This window comes from Mesoplodon bidens (genome assembly GCF_964165515.1).
Source record: "Mesoplodon bidens genome assembly, chromosome: 7".
Classification (NCBI taxonomy): Eukaryota; Metazoa; Chordata; class Mammalia; order Artiodactyla; family Ziphiidae; genus Mesoplodon; species Mesoplodon bidens.
The window spans coordinates 108526041-108550491 of NC_138164.1; the positions used below are offsets into that span (position 1 = coordinate 108526041).

Consider the following 24451-nt stretch of genomic DNA (forward strand, 5'->3'; position numbering starts at 1 on the left):
AGTATGTTTGTTTTTCTTCTTTTTGCGGTACGCGGGCCTCTCACTGCTGCGGCCTCTCCCGTTGCGGAGCACAGGCTCCGCACGCGCAGGCTCAGCGACCATGGCTCAGGGGCCCAGCCGCTCCGCGGCATGTGGGATCTTCCCGGACCGGGGCACGAACCCGTGTCCCCTGCATCGGCAGGCGGACTCTCAACCACTGCGCCACCAGGGAAGCCCTAAGGGGGACGTTTTACCCTATTACTGGATTGTGTTAAGAACTCGAGAGGAAGCCACAGCGGGGGAGTGCACTGCTGAGGAAACCCTGTCTGGCTTCCCGAAGTAGAGAACAGAGTGGAAAAGTCAGGCCCTCCCGGTTTTGCTGAATTCTGTTCTTGCCCCTGATACACAGCATCTCTGGCTATGTTGTTGCTTTTGGTTAAATTGGCCTCATCTTTCCTGCTTCTGCAATGGGTGAACAGAGGTACACAGGGTGTTGGGAATTTTATCCAGAGCTGGAGAGATCATGTGGTCTATATCAGAAGGCTGGAGTTATTTATAGTGGGAGAGAAGCTAAGGAGCATGGCACAGAAAGAACTGATTTCATACCACCTCAGCACCTGGTGGTGGTGCGGACCCAGATTTCTCTTTGAGCATCTCGGGGGAGATCAGGTGCTTTTCTGAACTGACCAAGAGCTGTGAGGTGTCGGGGACCACATTTTCCAGGACCATTATGGGTAGGGCAAGAATGCGATGACCATTTTCTACTTTCCTCTTGATTCCTTGGTCTTTGTGACTCAGGGTGTGAGAGCTCCAACTGACTTTTTTTTTTTTTTTTTTGCGGTACGCGGGCCTCTCACTGCTGCGGCCTCTCCCGTTGCGGAGCACAGGCTCCGGACGCGCAGGCTCAGCGGCCATGGCTCACGGGCCCAGCCGCTCCGCGGCATGTGGGATCTTCCCGGACCGGGGCACGAACCCGTGTCCCCTGCATCGGCAGGCGGACTCTCAACCACTGCGCCACCAGGGAAGCCCCAAAGTATGTTTTAATTACACTTTTCCACAGTTGACACAAACTTTCTAAAAACCCCCTACTTGGAGTGGGGTGGCTCCTGGGGCTGGGCTAAAACTTCATTTGTTCCAGGAGTGCAGCTTTTGGGCTAGGAAGCTGCTGAGGCCAGCAGCTGGCTGCACTTCCTGCTGCCTTGGCTTTGCATAAGCTGGCCTTCCCCTGGGAATCCCCAGCAGGCCTCCCCCATCTGGGTGGCACAGTCCACAGGGATTCTGCTGCGCCTCTGGTGCTCCTGTCCCTTCAGGCTCTGTTCCCTCCATCCCCAAATTGATTGTCTAGAAAGGCTGGATTTCTGCTGGGAGCCAGTGACTGTAAGACCTTGCTTTCCCAAAGCTTACATCCTGTTGCAGGTGATAGGAAGACGCTGGGCCACCAGGGGCCCTCTGAGTCACATTTGCGTAGGGACATGACAGGAGTGAGTCTCGTGGGTACTGGCCCCAGAGGGGAGCGATGCAGGTGGAGGGACAGTAGAGGTGGCAAGTCTGAAGTCTTGAAACCTGAAGGCGTCGGGGAGGCATGTCGTGAAACATCAGGGGCCAATTTCTGTTCAGCTGTTCCCCTGGGCAGTTCTAAGGCTGACAAGTTTGGAAAAGAGTCCCTTAACTGGGGACAGGAAAGACATAAGAAAGTCGTTTCCCTCAGGGCCCTTAAGGATCTACTTTGTGGTGATAAAGGACATTCGGGGCTTGAGCTGACTTGACCTGCCAGGTCCCTAAATAACCCAGATCCAACCCTTTGAACTCCATGGCTCTCCCTCTCTGCAGCTGAGTGATGCTTACAGCCCAAGGACCTCCACCTCATGACAGGTGGGAGATGAGAGATGGCTCCGACAAGGGAGCACAAATAGGTGGCTTCTCTAGTTTGAATCGAGCTTCCCTTCAAATGACGGGACCCTTTGTGTGGTCTTGGGTCCACAAGCCCCACTTGCTTCCTGTGCTCACTGGGAGCAAAGGCAGGGCCCCACTGGAACCCCTGCCGCACCACCACCACGGTGCTGGCCGTTGCTTCCTGCCCCCAGTGCCAGCACGCCCTGGGGAGGGGCCAGGCCCGCCCTGCTCTGATAAGGCGCAAGGGCTGCCCTCTGAAGGAAGCTCCACGGAGAGAGAGGAGGAGGAAGCACGCAGTGGTCTGCAGGTGTGCGGGCTGCAGCCGGGAGTGGCTGACGCTCCAACCCCCACCTCCAGCCCCAAGCCCTTGCAGGGAAGGTAAGCCAGCCGGTGGCTGAAGACCCAAGGACCCTTCTCTTCCTCGCCTCCGGCAGCCCCTCTGCCCAGCATGCCTCTCTCCATGTGGCAGTCTGGACTTTCCACTGCCCTAGAGAGGCTTCGGCTGGTTTGGGATGATGGAGCTGACCTTTGGGCCTGACTGGAACTATTTTCTGACCTGGGCTCACAACCATTTCTAGGGTGGGCAGCTGCCAGTGTGGGCTTGGGCTGGGCCGTGGGCTGAGCAAGCTGACGGAGGTTGTGCTCAGCTCTGGCATCGAGCTGAGCTGGGTGATGTTGAGTGAGGCCCTTCTTATTCTTACCGGGCCTCGGCTTCCCGTCTGCAAGAAGGGAGAGGGCTGGGCAGCATAGACTCTGAAGGTCCCTTCAGCCCAGTCATCTGTGATGGAGAAAGGGTCTGAGGTTCACCTGCAACAACTCAGCTCCCAGTGTCTTGCTGCTGCCGTGGCATTCTGGCTTACGGGCTTGCTCTCTGGGCCCCCGCCTGTCCCGGGCACCACAGGCAGCCTACCAGGCCCCAGCTGCCCACCCTGCCTCCTTCCCACCCTCTCCCCAGAGTTGCCGCAGCCATGGCGGGGATGAAGACAGCCACCGGGGACTACATCGACTCGTCCTGGGAGCTGCGGGTGTTTGTAGGAGAGGAGGACCCCGAGGCCGAGTCGGTCACCCTCCGGGTCACAGGGGAGTCACACATCGGTGGGGTGCTCCTGAAGATCGTGGAGGAGATCAGTGAGTGCCCACCGCCCCCATTGCCCACGGGGTCCCCTGGCACTTCCGGGCCAGCCCTGCTGCGTGGCCCTCGATAATGGAGTCACAGTGACTCAGGCACCAGCTTAATCATTTGGTTCCAAAAAAGACATTTCCCCAACTTAACTTCCCCTCCCTCCCCCTGTCTTTCCTCCCTTCCTCCCGCTCCAACGGGTTCCACTAAGACCCCGAGGAGCAGACCCGGCCACAGTCCTCCGTTCACCCACTTCTGGGGCAGGAGAGGCCTTGCGTGGGCTGAGGCAGAGATCCCATTCTGGGGGTCGAGAGGAGCCCAGAGGGGGCTCCTGCTGACTTGGGGACGGGCTCCCACACCCTCTCCCCGGGCAGGCGGAAGCCCTCAGCAGGCTGGTGACAGGCCCAGCCTGGGTGAGAAGGCCCTGCCCCCACAGGAAGTTACAGTACAGCCGCCTCTGGTATCAGCCCTGGAGGGGAGCAGGGCCACTGACGCGGGGGCTTCTCATCGCCTTTCCCTGCTGCGGGTGCGGGCTGCCCCTTCCTGGGAGGGCGGCGGGCCCGCTCTGATAGCCAGAGCCGGAAGGCGGGCCCGTGATAGTGCCAGCCAGCCTGGGTCCTGGGTCCCCCGGGGGTGGGGGTGAGTGGGTGGCCTGGGAGGGAGGTCAGTGGCTTGTGGACAGCACGGGGCCTCAGGGCAGCCCGGCCACAGGGCTGAGGTGGTGAGGGAAGCCTCCAGAAGGCAGGGCCCAAGGAGGTTGTGAAAGCAGAAGTGGAGAGTAGAGAGTCCCGCAGGAGACAGGGTGTCAGACAGAGACTCAGGCAGGCTTGGCCAAGCAGGGCGGAGAGGGTGAAGACCAGGTGCTCCAGGAGAAGAGCCGGTTGGCCCCAGGGCACGGCCCACAGCAAAGCGCGAGGCCTGAACAAGGGGCCAGCTGGACCCACTCCTCCACCCGCTGCGGGGGCTCCCGGGGTCAAGCCCCTCCAGCTCCTGTCCCCAGCCCCAAGCATACTGTTGTGCCCACCCCCCAGCTCCCACTCACTCCTTAGCACATCAGAGGTCTACTGATGGCCGTGCTGGCTGGGCCAGCCCCTGATCTGGAGCGCAGCCGGGCAGGTGGGACCCACCCTTTAGCTGCCGGCACAGGGCTGAGTGTTGGCTGCCGCACAGGGGAGGCCAGCACAGGGGCTGCACCTAGCCCGGGACAGTGTGAATCCTGAGAGGGGGCCACAGCAGGGAGGAACAAGGCGACATGCTGGGGCGTGGGGGCGTGCGGTGCTGAATTGGAGCCTCTAGGCTGGGGAGGACTCCTGGAGTATGACAAGAAACAAGCCTGGGGTGAATGCCATAAGGCGTTTTGGACTCCATCCCGGAGGTGGAGGGCAGCTGCGCCGAAGGGTTTCCAGTGGGAGGCTCTCAGGCTAAGGCAGGCCCCTTGGGTCGGGTGAGGATGGACAGGAGGTGAGTTTGGAGGAGGGCTGGCATTGGTAAAATGTGGTGGCTACAAGTGAAAGGGAGGAAGCTCGGGCCTGGCAGGAGAGCCGTGGTCACCCAGCCCCCAGGGAGCTGATGAGGGGAGGGGGCACCTCTGTCCAGTGTCAGGCAGAGCGAGGTGAAGTGGAGCACCTTGAGGGCTGGGACTAGGAGTCACTGCATTTATAGTCCCAGAGCCGGGCATATGGGCTGGTGAACAAAGGTTTCTGGAATGATCGAAGCCAGTGGACGTGCCCCTTAGCCAGTGGCTTGTGGGTTTCTGGCCTGGGGCTCACAGCAGGAAGAGGAAGCCGTAGACTAGATGAGACCCCGGGAAGAGGCCGTGGCTAAGGAGGGAGAAGAGGGTCCTCGGACTGAACCAACGGGGAAGCACGGGGGCAGGCCAGCAGAGGGGGGCCAACGGGACAGAACCAGAGCAAAGGGTCAGGAGGAGGCGGGGAGTGGGCGCCACAAAACCAAGAACAGAGTGAAGGCACAGCGGGCGACTTCAGGGCAGGGGGAAGAGGGAGGGGGGTGGGGCGGAGCACGGGACCACTCCCCAGGAAGGGCTTGGACGCTAGTGGGCTCTGCTCTTCCACTGTGCTCACCTGGCACCAGTTCAGGCTCCTGAAGGGAAGAAGGAGAGGAGAGGAGAACACGTGTCCTTCACGGCGCCGCATGACCTCGAAGTGCTCGTATTTCTATCCGAAGGCCCACGCGCTGTGTTGATGCGGCCGCACGCCTCTGTCACAGACACCATGCACTCGCCACGTGGCGGCAGGCACTGCTCAGTGTCCATTGCTGCTCACATCTCAGGAACTAGAAAACGGAGGCCCAGAGAGGTTCAGGTCTTGGCCAAGGTCACAGAGCTAGTAACCACTAGATATTTATGGAGTGCCTGCTGCTGCGTGCCCGGCACAACCCCAGGCCCTTCAGTTGCCTCTGGCTCCCGGGAATGCCAGAGAGAAGCCATGAAGCCAGGAACTGCAGGAGGACACAGGAGGTGCTGTACGGGGGAGCCCAGTGCACTGGAGTGTGTGAGATGGGAGCTCTAAGATTCTGGGTTGGGGGTTCCCCTGGGAAGTGACTCCCCTCGGTAGCAACTGAGCCCAGGGGACAACCAGAGTTAGCCAGCAAAGAGCCGTTCTGCCATGACCTCAGTCCTAGCCCCCAAGCCAACCCCGCCTGGCCCGGCCCCTGGCCTGGGCAGCGGAGGGGCGGTCACCACCTCTGAATTCCAGGCTTGTGCTCAGCACTGGGGGCAGGGCCCTCCAAGGCTGACGTGGCCCCCCTTGCCTGTGGCCTCACAGAGCGGAAGCAGGACTGGTCAGACCATGCCATTTGGTGGGAACAGAAAAGACAATGGCTGCTGCAGACCCACTGGACCCTGGACAAATACGGGATCCTGGCGGACGCCCGCCTCTTCTTTGGGCCCCAGCACCGGCCTGTCATCCTGCGGCTGCCCAATCGCCGTGCCCTGCGCCTCCGAGCCAGCTTCTCGCAGCCCCTCTTCCAGGCTGTGGCTGCCATCTGCCGGCTCCTCAGTGAGTCCCCGGCTGGTCCCCACTCTGCCCCCTGCAAGGGTGCTGCCAGGGGGCACGTTCCCTCCCTTTCCAGGCCCAGCTGTTGTCACCTCGACCTTGCTGAGCTGTTCCCCATCCGGCTCGTGGGGCTGTGCCCTGCCCCGAACTGCCCATGGGTGGGGTGGGAGGTCACAGGGCAGGACCCCAGCCCCTGCTGAGAACCCTGCTCCTCTCAGGCATCCGGCGCCCTGAGGAGATGTCTCTGCTCCGGGCTCCTGAGAAGAAGGAGAAGAAGAAGAAGGAGAAGGAGCCGGAGGAGGAGGTGTATGACTTGACCAAGGTCGTCCTGGCCGGGGGTGAGTGCAGGAGGGGCAGCCCAGGGGCGGCCACAAGGGCAGGCCCCGGAGGCCTGGGGTCGGGGCCGGGCCTGGTTGACCGTGACCCGCACTCCAGGCGTGGCACCTGTGTCGTTCCGGGGGATGCCAGCCCACTTCTCAGACAGTGCCCAGACCGAGGCCTGTTACCACATGCTGAGCCGGCCGATCTCACCGCCAGACCCCCTGCTGCTGCAGCGCCTGCCCCGGCCCAGCTCCCTGCTGGACAAGACCCAGCTCCACAGCAGGTGCCTCGCCTGCCCAGTCTTCACCTGCCCTTGTGCCTGAGCCCCTGCTCCCAGAGCCCACACCCTCCCCTGTGTCCTGCTCGTCCCAAACCCACGCCTGTGCCCAGGCCTTTCAGCCCCTGCCCAGCCCACCCCGCTGCCCCCGGCTCAGCCCTGACCCGGCCTCTGCCTACGCTGCCACCCAGGTGGCTGGACTCGTCGCGGTGTCTCATGCAGCAGGGTGTCAAGGCAGGGGACATGCTCTGGCTGCGCTTCAAGTACTACAGCTTCTTCGACCTGGATCCCAAGGTGGGTTGGGTCAGGGAGAAGGAGTGTCTGGATCAGTGGGACACAGGGACCTTGCATCGGGGGTCTGGGCTCTAGGAATGTTAGGCACTTGTAGGGGTCTGTCCATCTGTCCATTTGTCTATCCACACCCGTTTATTAACTCCACCGACATGGTGCTGGGCCCCGGTTGATGGCAAGACCTGTTTCTCAAGGACCGTCAGGGAGATAATGACCACAGCTCAGTGTAGACGGTTGTAGGTGCCCCTGGGAAGGCTGCTCAGGTGGGAGGCACCGACACCTGCACTCAGGGAAGGCTTCCTGGAGGCGGTGGCACTGGGACCTGCAGGGACTAGGGGCAGGTGAAAGACGAGGCTTTGCGGACAGGCACCTGTGTGCCTCTCTCCCTCCCTGCCTGCCGTCCCCACCGGCAACCAACAGACTCCATCTGGAAAACCTCCAGGTTCTCCCTCTACCTGTGGCCCCACTTCTCTGCACCCCCTTCACTGCAAAACTGCTAAGCGCCATTGTCTCTAGAACCCTGGGGTCCAGCGACTTTGTTCCCCGGAAGTCTTTCCTGTGGGTGCCCCTCGACTCCCTCTCTCTCCTCAGCCAACTCTATCCTAGAGTCTTCTATCCTGGAGTCCCTGTCCTGCTGAGGTGACCATGCCTTCCATGCCATCTGTCCCCTACTCACTTCCCGTCGACTTCTTTTTTTTTTTTTTGGCTGTGCCACGCGGCATACAAGATCAAACCTGTACCCGCTGCAGTGGAAGTGTGAAGTCTTAACCACTGGATGGCCAGGGAAGTTCGCCATCCACTTCTTACTTGGCCACTTGGGATCCCCACGCACACAGGGGTCTGCAGCTGCCCTGCCCGGTTTCCTCAGCCCTTCCTCCTGTCTCCACAGCCTCTGGGAGTTGTGGGCTCCAGGGCTCCATCCCCAGCCTCCTTCTCTCTACCCTTTCTCCCAGGAAGCTCCAGCCTCCTGGATTTAAGGATCATCTCTGTGCTCTTTATAGATTTACCACCTCCAGCCCAGACCTCTCTCCCCTGAGCTCTAGACTCTCATGTCCAACTGGCTGTCTCTGCTCTGGCACCTAACAGGCATCTCAGCTTCTGCCTGAAACAGAACTGTTTTTGTTTTTTTGAAAGTAGCCTTCCACTAGGATAAGCCTACTTGTTTTGGACATAGTAACCTTTTAAAGTTATTTATTTATTCATTTGTTTATCTATTTATTTGCTGCATTTGGTCTTCGTTTTTGCGCGCAGGCTTTTCTCTAGTTGGGGCGAGCGGGGCTACTCTTCGTTGCGGTGTTCAGGCTTCTCGTTGCAGTGGCTTCTCAAAGCACAGGTTCTAGGCGCGCGGGCTTCAGCAGTTGCAGCACACAGGCTCAGTAGTTGCGGTGCATGGGCTCAGTAGTTGTGGCACGTGGGCTCAGTAGCTGTGGCACGCAGGCTCAGTAGTTGTGGCTCGACGGGCTCTAGAGCACAGGCTCAGTAGTTGTGGCGCACGGGCTTAGTTGCTCGGCGGCATGTGGGATCTTCCTGGACCGGGGATCGAAGCCGTGTCCCCCGCATTGGCAGGTGCATTCTTAACCACTGCGCCACCAGGGAAGTCCTGAAACAAAACTCTTGATTCCAAGTCTGCCCAGCACATCCTCCCACCGTGGAACATGGCAAAATCCCCGCACTTACGATATTCTGGGTCTTTCCCTTTCCCTCTCATCTCATCCCTACTTGTGTCCTGTTGATCCTTCCTTGAACTAAACATCCCAAACCACGCGTTCCTCTCTGTCCCTTCATCTGTGCAGCGTCAGGCTCTCTCGTGTGGGCTGCTGCAGCCCCTCCTAATGGGCCTCTCTCCGCCTTTGGCCTCCCCAACCTCCACACAGCATCTGGAATGAACGTTTCCAGGTGCATTAGGTCCTGTCAATCCTGCTTACAAGGCTCCTGTGGGTGCCTGTGGCCCAGGACCATATGCTGATCTGGCCCTGGCGCTGCCCTCTCCCTCCCACCCGTCCAGCCCCCCTTTCCTCTCCTTCCACATCCCTGCTCCTTCCTCTCCTCCAGGCTGTTGTGCCCTTTTCCCGCCTTCCCTGCTTTCTTTTGTTTGTTGGGTTTTTTTGCGGTACGCGGGCCTCTCACTGCTGTGGCCTCTCCCGTTGCGGAGCACAGGCTCCGGACGCGCAGGCTCAGCGGCCATGGCTCATGGGCCCAGCCGCTCCGCGGCACGTGGGATCCTCCCGGACCGGGGCACGAACCCATGTCCCCTGCATCGGCAGGCGGACTCTCAACCACTGCGCCACCTCAACCACTGTGCCACCAGGGAAGCCCTGTTTGTTGGTTTTTATTGAAGTATAGTTGATGAACAATATGATCTAAGTTACAGGTATACCGTAGAATGATTCACAATTTTTAAAGGTTATACTCCATTTATAGTTATCATAGAATATTGGCTATGTTCCCTGTGTTGTACAATATTCCCTGCCTTCTTTTTATTTTTTAAAATTTTTAATTATTATTATTTTTTATTGGCTGCACTGTGCGGCTTGCGGGATCCCCCACCAGGGATCAAACCTGGGTCCCTGGCAGTGAAAACACCGAGTCCTACACCACTGGACCTCCAGGGAATTCCCATCTCTGCCTTCTTTTGGACTGAGTAGTTTTCATGATTCCATTTATCTCCTTTATAAGAGTGTATTATCTATGCTGCTTTTTTTTTCTTTTTTTGGCAGTTGCTTTAGGGGTTATAATTACCATCCAGTGAAACACCGCTTCACTACAGTGCAAGAACCTTACAGTGGGATCCCCTCTTCCCCTCCCAGCCTCTGTGCTCTTGTTATCACACACTCCCCTTCTACATGCGTGAAAGCCCACGATACATTGTCATCCTTGTTGCTGTTATTCTTTTTTTTTTTTTTTTTGCGGTACGCGGGCCTCTCACTACTGTGGCCTCTCCTGTTGCGGAGCACAGGCTCCAGAAGCGCAGGCTCAGTGGCCATGGCTCACGGGCCCAGCCGCTCTGTGGCGTGTAGGATCTTCCCTGACCGGGGCACGAACCCGTGTCCCCTGCATCGGTAGGCGGACTCTCAACCACTGTGCCACCATGGAAGCCCTTGCCTTTGGTTTTGAAAGATATTATTTGTTGTAGAGTTCATGGTTGACATTTTTTTTCCTTAAAAATTCTGCCTCAGTCTTGTGGCTTGTCTCTCTTTGTTTAAATGTATGAAACGCACGTTTTTTTCTGACTGCTTTTATGATTTTCTCTTTATCACTGGTTTTAAACAATCTGATGATCACGTGCCTTGGTTCGCTTCAGGTTTCTCATGCTGGGGTCCATTAAGCCTCCTCAATCTGAGTTTATAGTTTTCATCAACTTCGGAAAAATTTTGGCCTTTATTTTTTCAGATATATTTTCTGCTCCCCCCTATTTTATGGGATTCTGGTCACATGACTATTAGACTGCTTAAAATCATCCCACAGCTCACTGATGCTCTGTTCAGTTTTTTTTTTTTTCCCAGTCTTATTTTTCTGTGTTTCATTTTGGATAGTTCTAACGTTCTATCCTCAAGTTTACTAATCTTTTCTTCTCCCGTATCTAATATGTCATTAATACCCTGCCTAGAAGTTCAATTTTGACATCTTTTTAATATTTTCCATCTCTCCTTAACATGCTCATGCTTTTCTCTACCTTCTTGAACATACAGGATATATTTAAAATATTTTTTTTTAGTGTTCTTGTCTACTAATTCTATTATCTGTGTCATTTCTGGATTTACTTTCATTGACTATTTATCTCCTAATTATGAATTGTATTTTTCTGCTTGTTCTCATGCCTGGAAATTTTTGGAAAATTTTTATTTGATGCCAGACACTACAAATCTTATGTTCTTGGGTCCTGGATTTTTTTTTTTTTTTTTTTGGTAGTGCTTTAAATATCTTTAAACCTTGTTTGGGGATGAAGTTAAGACACTTGGAAACAGTTTGCTCCTTCTAAGGTTTGCTTTGAACATGAACTAATCATTATAATTTATAATAATTAAATAATAATTAATTAGATCAGAAAAAAGCATCTTTTAATCTAGGACTAATTTACCCCATTATTGTGGCAAGAGCCTTCTGAGTATTTTTTTTTTTTTTTTTTTTTTTTTGCCACACGGCTTGTGGGATCTTAGTTCCCTGACCAGGGACTGAACCTCGGCCCTTGGCAGTGGTCACCACTGGACCACCAGGGAATTCATGTGTTCTGAGTATTCTGATGTTATATATATGATGAGGCTTCTCTAATCTGTGTTGGGAATATGAACTATTCCCACCTCATGTGAGCTCTGGTAAGTGTTCCACCTGCTCCTTTTAGTGTTTCTTTCTAGCCTTGAGTTATTTCCTTATACACATGTGCTGATCAATACCCAGCTAATGACTAAAGAGGAGCCCTCTGCTGATTTCCATCCAGAGTTTTCTCTCTGTGCAGCTCTCTCCTCTGCAACACTCTGTCCCTTGAATTCTAGCTGCCTTGGACTCCCCAGATTCTCAACTGCACCTGCTCACCTCAGGGAATATGCTGGGCTCCGTTTGGGGTCCTCCTCTTGGCTACAGCAGGCACACTTGCTCCAGGCAGCAAGCTGGGGCAACCTCACCATTCACTTGTTTCCCTTCTCTCAGGGATCCCTGTTCTGTGTGGTTTGTTGTCCAGTATCTAAAATCCGTTTGGTCTTTGTCATTTTCTTTGTTTTAATTAAATTTTAGGGAATTCCCTGGAGGTCCAGTGGTTAGGGCTCTGTGCTCTCACTGCTGAGGGCCCAGGATCAATCCCTGGTTGGTGAACTAAGATCCCACAAGCTATGCGGCCAAAAGAAAAAAAAAGCTTAAATTTTATTTTTAATCAAAGTAACATATGGTGGCTTAAAGAGTTGAATAGTCCTAATAGTAATAACAAGAATTAAAAAAAAAAAAACAGTTCCTTGCCCCACCTCTCTTTATCCCAGATTTCTGATCCCTAGAGACTATAGGTTTTGACTCTGTAACTTTTTATTCTAGTGTTTACATCTATATGACAAGCTTATATATGTCTATTCCCTTGACTTTTTCATTTCACGCATAATCTATTCACTTTGTATGAAAGGTGAAGATTTATCTGTCTTATATCCTCCCTCCTTCCCCCACAACACACGCATCTCTTTGCATCTTTCCAGCTGACCTGTGTTGTAGCTTTTGGTTAAAACAACATGAGTGTGGCTGTAAATAGTAACACATATAAATAACGTTCTTAGCTAAGCCACAGAGTAACTATACTTCCTTTCTTGGTTTATTTCTTTTCTATTAATTGTCTGTGTACAATTAGAAGAGAGACCCCAAAAGGCTATCTGTACACTCTCTGTGAGTCTGTGGCTTGCCATGGGGCATCTTCAGAGTGATGAGGTGGGATGTTCCATAACCAAGCCCCTCCAACATTGCAACCTAAGGACAATGCCCCTTTCAAAATGATCGATCACCTTAGGATATCAGTCAGTGTTATTTCCTGGTCAGGACCATGGATGGTAGTATCTAGACCCACTGCTTAACTGTTGTCCTTGAACTTCCCTTCACTACTTCCTGGGAAGTCCTATATTGGATTTCTTGATTCCTGGATCTCTTGTGTTCCTTTTTCTTGACTGACCCCCTCATCTTGATGGAGCATATATTTCAATAGCTTCCCCTAAAATGGTGAAATAATAATAGCTTCCCCTAAGTGGTTTGAAATCCTGTGTGTTTGAGAGGTCGCTGTTCTACCCTCACTTGCATGAGAGTTGGGCTAGGTACAGAATTCTAGGTTTGAAACATTTTCCTGCCAAATTTTGAAGCCGCCTTCCCATTGTCCTCTAGTTTCCAGTGTTGCTGTTGGGGAGTCCAATGCCATTTTTTATTTTCAATCCTTCCATGTGTGACCCTTTTAATTTTTCTTGAAAGGGGAGGGGAGGCCCCAGAAGCTTTTAAGAATCTTCTTGGGAGTTGCCTGGTGGTCTAGTGGTTAGGATTCAGCACTTTCACTGCCGTGGCCTGGGTTCAATCCCTGGTACGGGAACTGAGATCCTGCGAGCCATGCAACGTGACCAAACAAAAACAAAAGCAAAAACACAAAAGAATCTTCTCCTTATCACTTGGTGTTTAAAAATCTCTCAATAGTATGTCCTCGTATGAATCTTTCTTCATTGATTGTCCTGCACACTTGCTGAGCCCTTTCAAATCAGGGTCCTCCAGTTCTAGAAGAATGTTCTATACAATCTCTTTAATAATTTACTTCCCTCTATTTTTCTGCTTTTTTTTTTTCCTGGAACTTAGTAGATGTTAGACCTCCTAGATTAATTTTTAAAAGAAAAAAATTAGACATTTATATTTTCCTTCTTTTTTTTATGCTTGTTGTCTTTTTGTTCTACTTTCTGGAAAGTTCCTTGACTTATCTTCCAAATGAGCTATTGAATTTTTAATTTCTGCAACTGTCTTTTTAAATTGTAAGAGCTCTTATTTTCTGACTGTTCCTTTCTGAAGTGTTTTTTGCTTTGTTTTTTAGTGTAACATACATTTAGAAATATTCATAAATGTAAACCAACGGAACTTTACCAGCCTTTAGAAGCCAAGCAGTATTTCCCACAGGGGGAACCATTAATGTTACTGCTAACACCATAGATTAGTTTTGCCTGTATTTGAAATTTACATAAATGAAATCACGCAGTCTATACTCTGTTGTGCCTGGCTTTTTTCACTCAGCATTATGCTTGTATAAGTCATCCATGTTCATATAGGGGTAGCATATTTCTCACTGGTGTGTAATATTCCATGCTGTCAATGTACCACAACTAATTTTCCATTCTACTGTTGATGAACATCATGCAATTTTCAGTTTGGGCTATTATGAATAGAGATATTGTGAACATTCCAGCATATGTTTTTCGTGAACATATGTACACGTTTCTATAAGGTATATACCCAGAGGTGGAATTGCTGGGTTGTGGGGCAGGCATTGGTTTATGTGTAGTAGATAACTACACACTCATACACCCCACCAGCAGTGTATGAGTTTCAGTTGTTCCACAACTTCACCAGCAGGTATTTCCTACCTTTTCCATTTTAGCCATTCTGGTAGGTGTATAATAGTATCTCTCATGGTATTTTGTTTGTTTCTTCAAGCAGCTTTACTGAGATATAACTTACATACCGTAAAAATTGCCCACGGTAAGCAGTTTATTTTTAGTAAAGTTATATAATTGTGCAACCACAATCCAGTTTTAGAACATTTCCATCACCCCAGAAAGTTCTCCAGTGCCCATTTGCAGTCATTCCTCATCCCACACCCAATACCAGGCAACCAATGTTGTGCTTTTTTTTTTTTTTTTTTTGCGGTATGTGGGCCTCTCACTGTTGTGGCCTCTCCCATTGTGGAGCACAGGCTCCGGATGCGCAGGCTCAGCGACCATGGCTCACGGGCCCAGCTGCTCCACGGCATGTGGGATCTTCCCGGACCGGGGCACGAACCCGTGTCTCCTGCATCGGCAGGCGGACTCTCAACCACTGCGCCACCAGGGAAGCCCAATGTTGTGCTTTTTAAAAAAAATGTATTTATTTGTTTGTTTTTATTTTGGCTGCATTGGGTCTTCGTTGCTGCGTGAAGGCTTTCTCTAGTTTCAGTGAGCGGGGGCTACTCTTCGTTGTGGTTCGCTTGCGCTAGGTGCCCGGGCTTCAGTAGTTGTGGCACACAGGCTCAGTAATTGTGGCTTGCGGGCTCTACAGCATGCAGGCTTCAGTAGTTGTGGCATGTGGGCTCAGTAGTTGTGGCTCACAGGCTCTAGAGTGCAGGCTCAGTAGTTGTGGCACACGGGCTTAGTTGCTCCGCGGCATGTGAGATCTTCCCGGACCAGGGCTCGAACCCGTGTCCCCTGCATTGGCAGGTGGATTCTTAAACACTGCGCCACCAGGGAAGCCCTGATGTACTTTTTATGTGGCTTTAATTTACATTTCCCCGATGACTAATCAAGTTGACAACTTTTTCATATGGCTATTAGCCATTTGGATACCCTCTTTTGTGAAGTTTCTTTCCAAAAGTTTTGCCAGTTTTTATATTGAGTTGCTTGTCTTTTTCATAGTGCTTTGTAGGAGTTCTTTATATATTCTGTACATGAGTACTTTGACAGATAAATATATTGTGAATATATTTTCCCACTCTGTGCTTTGCCTTTTCATTCTCTTAGTGGTTTATTTTGCTAAGCAGAAGCTCCTAATTTTAATATAATCTGAGTCGTATTTTTTCTTTTATGATTAATATTTTTTGCACCCTGTTTAAGAAATCTTTTATTCTAAGATCACACAGATATAGGCCTATTTTTCTCCAAAGACTTTATTGTTTTAACTTTGATATTTAGATCTTTGACCCAAATGGAATTGATATTTGTATGTAGTGTGAGGTAGGGATACAAAAGCTTTTTTAATTTTTAAATTAAAAAAATTTTTACCATATGGGTATCCAATTGACCCAGGTCCATTTACTGAAAAGAGCATCCTTTCCCCAGTGATGGCAAGATCACCTTTGTCTTAAGTCAGGTGAACATACATGTGTGGGTCTCTCTCTGTCTCTCTTTGATTACATTGATCAATTTGTCTCTCTTTGTGAATGCCATGCTGTCTTAATTACTATAACTTTATAATCACGTTCCTTTTATTTATTTATATTTTATTTTATTTTATTTTTATTTATTTTTATTATTTTTTTTTTTTCTGCGGTATGTGGGCCTCTCACTGTTGTGGCCTCTCCCGTTGCAGAGCACAGGCTCCGGATGCGCAGGCTCAGCGGCCATGGCTCACGGGCCCAGCCGCTCCGCGGCATATGGGATCCTCCCGGACCGGGGCACGAACCCGTATCCCCTGCATCGGCAGGCGGACTCTCAACCACTGCGCCACCAGGGAGGCCCTATATTTTATTTTTATAAAAAACTTATTGGGCTTCCCTGGTGGTGCAGTGGTTGAGAGTCCGTCTGCCAATGCAGGGCCCACGGGTTCGTGCCCCAGTCCGGGAAGATCCCACATGCCGCGGAGCGGCTGGGCCCGTGAGCCATGGCCGCTGAGCCTGCGCGTCCGGAGCCTGTGCTCCGCAATGGAGAGGCCACAACAGTGAGAGGCCCACGTACCGCAAAAGAACAAAAACAAAAACACCTTATTTATTTATTTATTTTTGGCTGCATTGAGTCTTATTATTTTTTTTTTATTTTAAAATATTTATTTATTTTTGGCTGCATTGAGTCTTTGTCACTTCACGTGGGCTTTCTCTAGTTGTGGGGAGCGGGGGCTACTCTTCGTGTGGTGCACGGGCTTCTCATTGCGGTGGCTTCTCTTGTTGCAGAGCACAGGCTCTAGGCACGTGTGCTTCAGTAGTTGTGGCTCACGGGCTCTAGAGCATAGGCTTGGTCGTTGTGGCACACAGGCTGAGTTGCTATCTTCCAGGACCAGGGCTTGAACCTGTGTCCCCTGCATTGGCAGGCAGATTTTTAACCACTGTGCCACCAGGGAAGCCCTGCATTGGGTCTTTGTTGCTGTGTGTGGGCTTTCTAAAGTTGAGGCGAGCAGGGGCTACTCTTCGTTGTGGTGCACGGGTTTCTCGTTGCGGAGGCTTCTCTTGTTGCGGAGCACAGGCTCTAGGCATGTGTGCTTCAGTAGTTGTGCCTCACGGGCTCTAGAGCGTAGGCTTGGTCGTTGTGGCACACGGGCTGAGTTGCTATCTTCCAGGACCAGGGCTTGAACCTGTGTCCCCTGCATTGGCAGGCGATTCTTAACCACTGCACCCCCAGGGCAGCCCCACCTTCCTTTTAAAAATAGCATCCTGTTCTTGTTTTATGAGTGCAGTATTATGTCTCTGTAAGGATTCTGACTGGTGTTTGAAGTTTTTTCTGCTCCCTACATTGTCTTTATTTCCTCCAAGCTCTTTTTTTCCCATCTGACTATAGTTCATGGGTCTCTCTTGTTCATTCCAGCAGCTTTCCTAAAATGTGGGTAATCCCTGCCTGTCTTTTCATATTTAGAAGTAAGCCTCTGAGAAGCCAGTTGGAAACCCTAAGTGAATGAATAGGACTTGGCATTTTAGGCCTCCTGGGGAAGATGGGGCAGGAATGCCACTTTCTGTGGGGGTTTTCTCTTTGGCTTCTCAGCAGTGAATGCTCTGATCTCCTGACTGGGGAATAGAAGGCTCATTGCCAATGTCTTTGGTGACAAGTGGGGAAGGGCTGGGGATGTCTCACCTTTCAAAATGCCAACTTTCCCTTAATTCAGCTGTTTTCAGCACAAGGCACCCCACACCCAGATGTACCAAATGCAGGGGTACCTCTGGCTCAGCATCTCGAGAGTAAATCTCTGTTTTCTACCTGGTGCCAGCTGGCTGTCACTTGGCTGCAGGGAGTGGGGAGGGAAGTGCTCTTTTCATAGACTTTCTGTGGTCCTCATTTCAGCCCACCCTCGCCTCCCAGAGGATCCCAGACCTGAGCCTGTCCGCCATGTGAACTGGATGCCTTTGTTCAGATCTTAGTTTTTTTGCTGTTTGCTTTCTGATCTTTTAATTTTTTTAACATCTTTATTGGAGTATAATTGCTTTACAATATTGTGTTAGTTTCTGCTGTATAACAAAGTGAATCAGCTATATGTATACATATATCCCCATATCCCGTCCCTGTTGCGTCTCCCTCCCACCCTCCCTATCTCACCCTTCTACGTGGTCACAAAACTCATTAGTGCGTTTGCCACAGAACAAGAGAGGGAAAAGGGTATGAGATCCCAGCTCTCCTTCCCTGCATCTCAGTTCCTGTCCATGTTTTTGCTTGTTCATCTTCCAAAATTTTGTTGGTATCTCTCACCAGCTGTAGTTGTCTCCCCTCTCTCTTCTTTGTCCTTTTGGGTTTATCCTTTTTATGCCTTTGCTATCAATTTTGGTGGGTTTCAGAGGGAGCGTGGGCTTGGTCTTCTGTGGGTAACTGGGATCCCCCTTTGAGTTCCTTCTCTCTGGAATGTTCTTCCTACCACTCTTCCCTTCAGAGGCTTGTCCATCCTCAGGTCTCAGCGCAGCATGTCACCTCCACAGGGAAGCCTTCCGGAATGCTTCCTCCTGTGGAGTAGCCCCCCTGCCGCACCCCAGTTCCATTTTCTCTCATCACCATCAAACTTGTGGGCTTCCTGCCTGAGCACACAAGTGAGATGCCCTTTGGAAGCTACTTCCTTTATCGCTTTGGCTGTACTCTTGAATCACTTCACTTATTTACTGCCTGGTTTACTCAGCCCCCGTTGTCCAGTCAGCAGCATGCAGGGCACACAGTAGACAAATACTCAATACCTGCACAAAGAGGTTTAGAGGGAAGGGGCTGCCGCTTTCCTGGGCAGATGGGGCTGGCAGGCTGGGCGGCTGGCGGGCTGGGATTGGGATTGCGGAGCCACCAAATGAGATTGCACAGCACAGAGGGCAAGGCTGAGGCCTGAGGCTCACAGGAGCTGGCTGCAGGGGGTGCTCAGGGCAGTTAGCACCCGGCCAACCCAGCCTCCCCTCCCCCCACTCCAGACAGACCCGGTGAGGCTGACCCAGCTGTACGAGCAGGCTCGGTGGGACCTGCTGCTGGAAGAGATTGACTGCACTGAGGAGGAGATGATGGTGTTTGCAGCCCTACAGGTGCCGGGCAGGCCTGGGTACCCTGGGTGGCTAGGTGCGCGCCAGGCCCAGGGCAGGGAGGGTGTGCCAGCGGGGGCCCACCTCCAGGGAAGCCCAGCTGAGGGCACAGGTGGGCTAACGGGCTGCCCGCTCGGCCGTCCCTGGTCACGTGCTTCTCCCAGTACCACATCAACAAGCTGTCCCAAAGTGGGGAGGCGGACGAACCGCCTGGCACAGACCCGGGGCTGGATGACCTGGATGCAGCCCTGAGCAACCTGGAGGTGAAGCTGGAGGGGTCGGCGCCCACGGACGTGCTGGTGAGGAGGGGCCCCAGTCAGGGGTTGGGGTCAGGGTCAAGTGCAGGGACCAGCCCCCGCCGACTCCTCTCCTCCCCAGGACAGCCTCACCACCATCCCAGAACTCAAGGACCATCTCCGGATCTTCCGGTGAGTCTGGGCCCAGAATTGGCAGCCCTGCTGGAGGGGCCCAGTGTGGAGAGAGGACAGGAGGGAGGGAGGGGGCCTGTCACGAACCTCCCACCTCACCCTCAGGCCCCGGAAGCTGACCCTGAAGGGGTACCGCCAGCACTGGGTAGTGTTCAAGGAGACCACACTGTCCTACTACAAGAGCCAGGACGAGGCCCCCGGGGACCCCATTCAGCAGCTCAACCTCAAGGGTGAGTGAGGGCGGATTGGCTGGGAGAGGGACAAGGGCTGTGTGCTGGCCAGGTGAATGCTCTCACTTGTCTCCTCCTGGGGGCGGGGAAGGTGCCCTCTGACCTGTGGCCACTGTGCAGGACTGGCCTTCACCCGGGGCCTCTCAACAGCGTTCCCTCCCCCGGCCTAGCCCACCCCTTCTTCCTCCAGGCTGTGAAGTGGTCCCTGATGTCAACGTCTCAGGCCAGAAGTTTTGCATTAAACTCCTGGTGCCCTCCCCTGAGGGCATGAGTGAGATCTACCTGCGGTGCCAGGATGTGAGTGAGGGCTGGGCAGGGGCCAGGGCTGAGCCAGGCCAAGGGCAGGGGCCTGAGCTAGAGCCTCGCCAGCCCCTCACCTCCCTCTCCCCCCCTCCCACCCCAGGAGCAGCAGTATGCCCGCTGGATGGCCGGCTGCCGACTGGCCTCCAAGGGCCGCACCATGGCGGACAGCAGCTACTCCAGCGAGGTGCAGGCCATCCTGGCTTTCCTCAGCCTGCAGCGGACGGGCAGCGGGGGCTCGGGCAACCACCCCCAGGGCCCTGATGCCTCCGCGGAGGGCCTCAACCCCTACGGGCTTGTCGCTCCCCGCTTCCAGCGAAAGTTCAAGGCCAAGCAGGTGCCAGAGGGAGTAGGTGGCGGGAACGGCCAGAGGGTTTACCTGGCCACCCTTGCCCCTGGATGTCCACAGAGCCTTCCTCTGGAAATGCACACGCTCACTCGCTCCTTCTCCCACCTGGGTCCCTGAGACTGAGTGTGCTGGTCCCCACCCTCTAGGGGGGGTCACGGTCCAGCTGCCCACGTCCACCTCAGGGCCCAGCTCAGCTCACATTTGCTGAATGGTGAGAGGGTGCACTCGGGTGGACCCACACCGGGCACTGGCCCTGCCCCAGGCTCAGCATCCTGTCTTCCTGATGGGGACAGGCAGGGGGTCTCAGGGACCTTGGCAGCCCCTCACCAGCGTTGTCCCACAGCTCACTCCACGGATCCTGGAAGCCCACCAGAATGTGGCCCAGCTCTCCCTGTCTGAGGCCCAGCTGCGCTTCATTCAAGCCTGGCAGTCCCTGCCTGACTTTGGCATCTCCTACGTCGTGGTCAGGTATGAGTACCACCCCAGTCCATTCTGCTAAGCACCATCTCTGAAGATGGTGAAGCCATCTGAAGCCTTCCTTCCCGTCCTCTGCGGGGAGACCTTACAGAGGGCAGCCTGCGTGCACCCCCCTCCGTCCTGCAAACACAAGAGAGGGATCGGCGGGGAGAGCAGGAGATCCCGCACCCGTCCCAGCTCTGCCATAGACCATTTCCTCTCTGGGCCTTGGGCAGCTGATCTGTAGGACAGGGTTGGGTGGCTGCTGTGACAGGAAGTGCCCCGTGACTGCCCATTTTCCAAGCCTGCAAAGATAGGAGCAAATGGATGATGACGCTACAAAGAGAAAGTTGCTATCGAAAAGCATGGACTATTTGCTCAATGCTGCTAAATGCTCTGTGATTATATTAATTAACCCCCATTTTCCAGATGAGGAACTTGAGATCCAGAGAACCTAAGTGATTTACTTGCCAGCTTGCTGCTGAGCTCCTCACCTGGCTGTCTGGGAGGGCTCCAGGGCCATGCAGGGTGGGGCCCCGGCTCACACTCTCCCCTTGGGCACCAGGTTCAAGGGCAGCAGAAAGGACGAGATTCTGGGCATCGCCAACAACCGACTGATCCGCATCGACCTGGCCGTGGGCGACGTGGTCAAGACCTGGCGCTTCAGCAACATGCGCCAGTGGAACGTCAACTGGGACATCCGGCAGGTGGGCCCGGAGTGAGGGTGGGGGAGGGACACGGGGCTGGGCCAGACGCAACCAGGGCGGGTCTGCTCCCTCATCACACCCCCTACCAGCCCTCAGACTGCCCACCTCACAGGTAGCCATTGAGTTTGACGAGCACATCAACGTGGCTTTCAGCTGCGTATCTGCCAGCTGCCGCATCGTGCACGAGTACATTGGGGGCTACATTTTCCTGTCAACGCGGGAGCGGGCCCGCGGGGAGGAGCTGGACGAGGACCTCTTCCTGCAGCTCACAGGAGGCCACGAGGCCTTCTGAAGCCTGTCTTACTGCCTCCGCCCCACTCACCACCTTCCATGACCACTCCAAAGCCCACACCCATGGGGATTCACTGCCCACACCCTCTCCAGACGTGCACTGACCGAGCTGGGCACATTCACCCACTGTCACTGGCCTTGTGTAGACCAGGGACCTGGCTGGGCCAGACTCTGCCATCCCCCAGGCTAGGGAGAGTGGGCTCTAGTTTGTATAGCACCCGCCCTTCCCTTGTTTGAGTGACCAAGACCAACACCCCTGACCTAGCTGTAGTCCCTGAGCACATGAGGAAGACTGGCTACAGCTACAGGACGAAGACTCATAGGTTCAAACTGGAGTTTCTCTTTTGTTATCTTTTTACATTAAAGAAATAAATATTTTATCGTTGGGTCATCCTTCTTCCTCTGGAGCTGTGCTTAGGGTCACTCAGACACTCCGTCTCTTCATTACCAGCCAAGGAGAGGGGCTTTCCTGAGAGAGAAAAGAGTTGGTTAGAGAAGGGAGAACTGAGTCTGGGGGTGGGAGCTGGGAAAGAGGTGAGAGCAGAGGGCACAGGCTTCAGGCACAAAGAACGGGGGTGGGGGGTGGTTCTTACGGGCAGGGCGTAGCTGCAGGGCCTCCTTGAAATACTTGGGAGGCAGGATGCCATCGGCGTTCCCTGGAGTCAGGATCACCCCATTAGCAGAGCGGGAGAAGGAGATTCCATCTGCAGACAGAGCCAGAGATGTGACTCATGCCCTCTCTGAAGGCCTGGGGCAATACCTGCTGTGTCCAGACTCACCTGCCAGGGCCAGGGGCCCGTTGATGAACACGGCCACTTCGCAATTTGGCCGCATGCCTGAGTAGACAATTGGAGCTGGGGTCTGGGGCGTCTGGATTGTAGTTATCAAACCTGGGTGGGCTGGGGTCCTGAGTTTATTGTGGTGCGGGTGGGGGGTTGCTCCTGCATGCAGGGCATGGGCTGCCCCTGGACAAGAGGCTATGACTCTTGGAGGAGGACTTGGGAGGACAGAATGGGTGGGAGTAGCTGGGGGGGGCACTGACCACTGATGACACCAGGGTCCCCAGGCAGTCCAGCGGCCAGATGGATGTGCGTCCTCCCCCGGCAGGATAGGCCCTTGAGCAGGATGGATGGCCAGTGCTGCCAGAATGTGCCATGGACGAGCACCAGGGGCAGGGCCTGTGGGGCCTCCAGGGGAATCAGCTCCAACTCAGGTACCTGGGATGGATGGGGAATGGGCAGCAGTGAGACCCCCTCACAGACAGGGGTCTCACATGGCTCTCCCACTTGTCCGCTTAGCTCCCACCTTCAGGGAGTGACCCTGATTGGCCCGGATGAGAGGGCCGGCGCCGGGGTCCCCTGGCCGCAGGGTGAACCGCTGCTTCCCATTGGTGTCCACCACGCGCTGCACATCCTCAGCTGAGAAGCTGCAGAACTGGGGCAGCTGCAGGAGGGTGTCCAGGGGCACAAAACCATCTGTGGGCAGGTAGAGTGGTCAGGAGCTGAACTTGCTCTGGCCTGGGCCAGAGTTAACAGGGGAAGCCACAGGCAACAAGAACAGAGCCTCTGTGACCTTTAGAAAGTCTCCCCTGGGACTTCCCTGGTGGCACAGTGGTTAAGAACCCGCCTGCCAATGCAGGGGACTCGGGTTCGAGCCCTGGTCCGGGAAGATCCCACATGCCGCAGAGCAACTAAGCCCGTGCGCCACAACGACTGAGCCTGCGCTCTAGAGCCCGCGAGCCACAACTACTGAGCCCGCACGCCTAGAGCCCGTGCTCCGCAACAAGAGAAGCCACCACAATGAGAAGCCCGTGCACCGCAACAAAGAGTAGCCCCCACTCGCCGCAACTGAAGCCCGCGCGTATCAACGAAGACCCAAGGCAGCCAAAACATTTTAAATTAATTTAAAAAAAAAAGAAAGTCTCCCCTTTCTGAGCCTCAGTTTCTCAACTTATATGGGAATAGGATCTGCCTCATGGAGGGTCACAAAGATCAAGTGACCCTTTTGAGCACAGTACCCAGCCCAGAGTGGACACTCAATAAACATCAGTTGCCCCAACACCCCCGCAGTGCCCAGTCTTGAGGTAAGTGTTTATTGGGCCACTGGGCTGGAGGTATCACCAGGCCTGGCCCAGATAGAGGCTCCTCTCCCAGTCTGCCCTGGACATGATACTGGGCTCTGGGCCTCGGTCTTCCCTATACATGGAAGGGATGTACCTTCTGTGCTGTTCTCATAGGACTGCAGTGGGAACCATGAGGGAAGGCAGTCAGAGCCAGGCTCACACTGCTCCCTGGGCTCCAACCACTCCTGGGCCCAGCCTCTAAGATGCTCACTTACCAGCCCCCATGGGAAGCCCCAGCTTCAGGGCCCCGTGGCGCAGGGCATAGGACAGAGCCTTGGACAGTTGTACATCTCGGTCCTGAAAGAGCCCAGAGGTGGCCGTTAGTCCCCGTGGTGACCCTGCCCTGCTGCTCACCCTGAACTCAGTGATCTGCTGTAGGAGACCGGAGGGAGAGGAGTCCCTGTGCTCCCTGGGAACAGCACAATCCATCTGCCCCACTCCCACCTCACCAGCATTTCCCGGGGAGCAGGACTCAGAGTCCCCCTCCCCTGCCCTCCCACATTGGGAGCAGGGGTGAGGGTGGAGGGGGCGCACCTGTTCCCGGGGTCTGTGAGCCCTTCTACCCTTGGGTCCTGCTGCTTCCTGCCTCCTTCCTCTAGAGGCGTTCATGGCCAAGACCTGTGGGGAACAGTGAAATGTGGAGACTGTTAAGGACCTTCCCATGTCCCCACGATGCCCAGAAAGTCACAAAGCCTCAGGATGTGAGAGCTGGGAGCTGGGATATTCAGATTTCTAAATTCACTTCCCACCCCTAACTCCCTGGTGCAGATAGGGAAACTGAGGCCCAGAGAGACTTGCCCAAGGTGACACTCTGTCAGCCACAGGGCCCAGGGAAGTCGAGCCCCTGCGACCCAGTCTCCTGGTCTGCCCCGCAAAGCGGGCCTGGGGAGGCGGGGCCGGCAACCAGGCTAACGGGGCAGAAATGTCTGGGCCGGCCAGAGAGACAGAGCCGGGCCAGACGGGAAGGCTCACCAACGTCGGAGGCCGGGCAGCTGACCCGGACGGGCCCGTCAGCTGACCCCA

The 24451-nt window shown here is 54.1% G+C and overlaps 2 protein-coding genes across 4 annotated transcripts; one reads left to right on the forward strand and one right to left on the reverse strand.

Annotated features, from left to right (window-relative positions):
* The first annotated feature begins 2133 nt into the window (after window positions 1-2133).
* FERMT3 (FERM domain containing kindlin 3) lies at window positions 2134-21697 on the forward strand. Of its 2 annotated transcripts, XM_081240111.1 has the most exons (15): window positions 2134-2250; window positions 2828-3000; window positions 5776-6009; window positions 6225-6344; window positions 6442-6610; window positions 6796-6898; window positions 18441-18548; window positions 18710-18844; window positions 18924-18973; window positions 19079-19203; window positions 19394-19500; window positions 19607-19840; window positions 20196-20320; window positions 20874-21015; window positions 21128-21697. In XM_081240111.1, the coding sequence occupies exons 2-15, from the start codon at window positions 2841-2843 to the stop codon at window positions 21305-21307; spliced, it is 1992 nt and encodes a 663-aa protein (XP_081096237.1). In that variant the 5' UTR covers window positions 2134-2250; window positions 2828-2840; the 3' UTR covers window positions 21308-21697. The 2 variants fall into 2 exon arrangements, with proteins under 2 accessions (XP_081096237.1, XP_081096238.1); XM_081240112.1 differs by lacking the exons at window positions 2134-2250; window positions 2828-3000 and adding an exon at window positions 5445-5468.
* On the reverse strand, window positions 21684-24448 carry TRPT1 (tRNA phosphotransferase 1; the record flags this gene model as incomplete). Of its 2 annotated transcripts, none has more annotated exons than XM_081240119.1 (8): window positions 24401-24448; window positions 23963-24046; window positions 23644-23725; window positions 22612-22781; window positions 22349-22523; window positions 22086-22142; window positions 21900-22010; window positions 21684-21775 (listed from the first exon to the last, which is right to left on the reverse strand). In XM_081240119.1, the coding sequence occupies exons 2-8, from the start codon at window positions 24035-24037 to the stop codon at window positions 21684-21686; spliced, it is 762 nt and encodes a 253-aa protein (XP_081096245.1). In that variant the 5' UTR covers window positions 24038-24046; window positions 24401-24448. The 2 variants fall into 2 exon arrangements, with proteins under 2 accessions (XP_081096245.1, XP_081096246.1); XM_081240120.1 differs by lacking the exon at window positions 24401-24448 and adding an exon at window positions 24227-24391.
* Between the last annotated feature and the right edge of the window lie 3 nt (window positions 24449-24451).

What these genes read in the sequence shown, in the direction of transcription:
- FERMT3 (XM_081240111.1), top strand. Translation starts at nt 2,841, where the DNA reads ATGGCGGGGATGAAGACAGCCACCGGGGACTACATCGACTCGTCCTGG. An exon ending in TCTTCGACCTGGATCCCAAG is followed by an intron (nt 6,899 to 18,440) that starts GTGGGTTGGGTC and finishes CCCCCACTCCAG; the next exon opens with ACAGACCCGGTGAGGCTGAC. An exon ending in GAAAGTTCAAGGCCAAGCAG is followed by an intron (nt 19,841 to 20,195) that starts GTGCCAGAGGGA and finishes GTTGTCCCACAG; the next exon opens with CTCACTCCACGGATCCTGGA.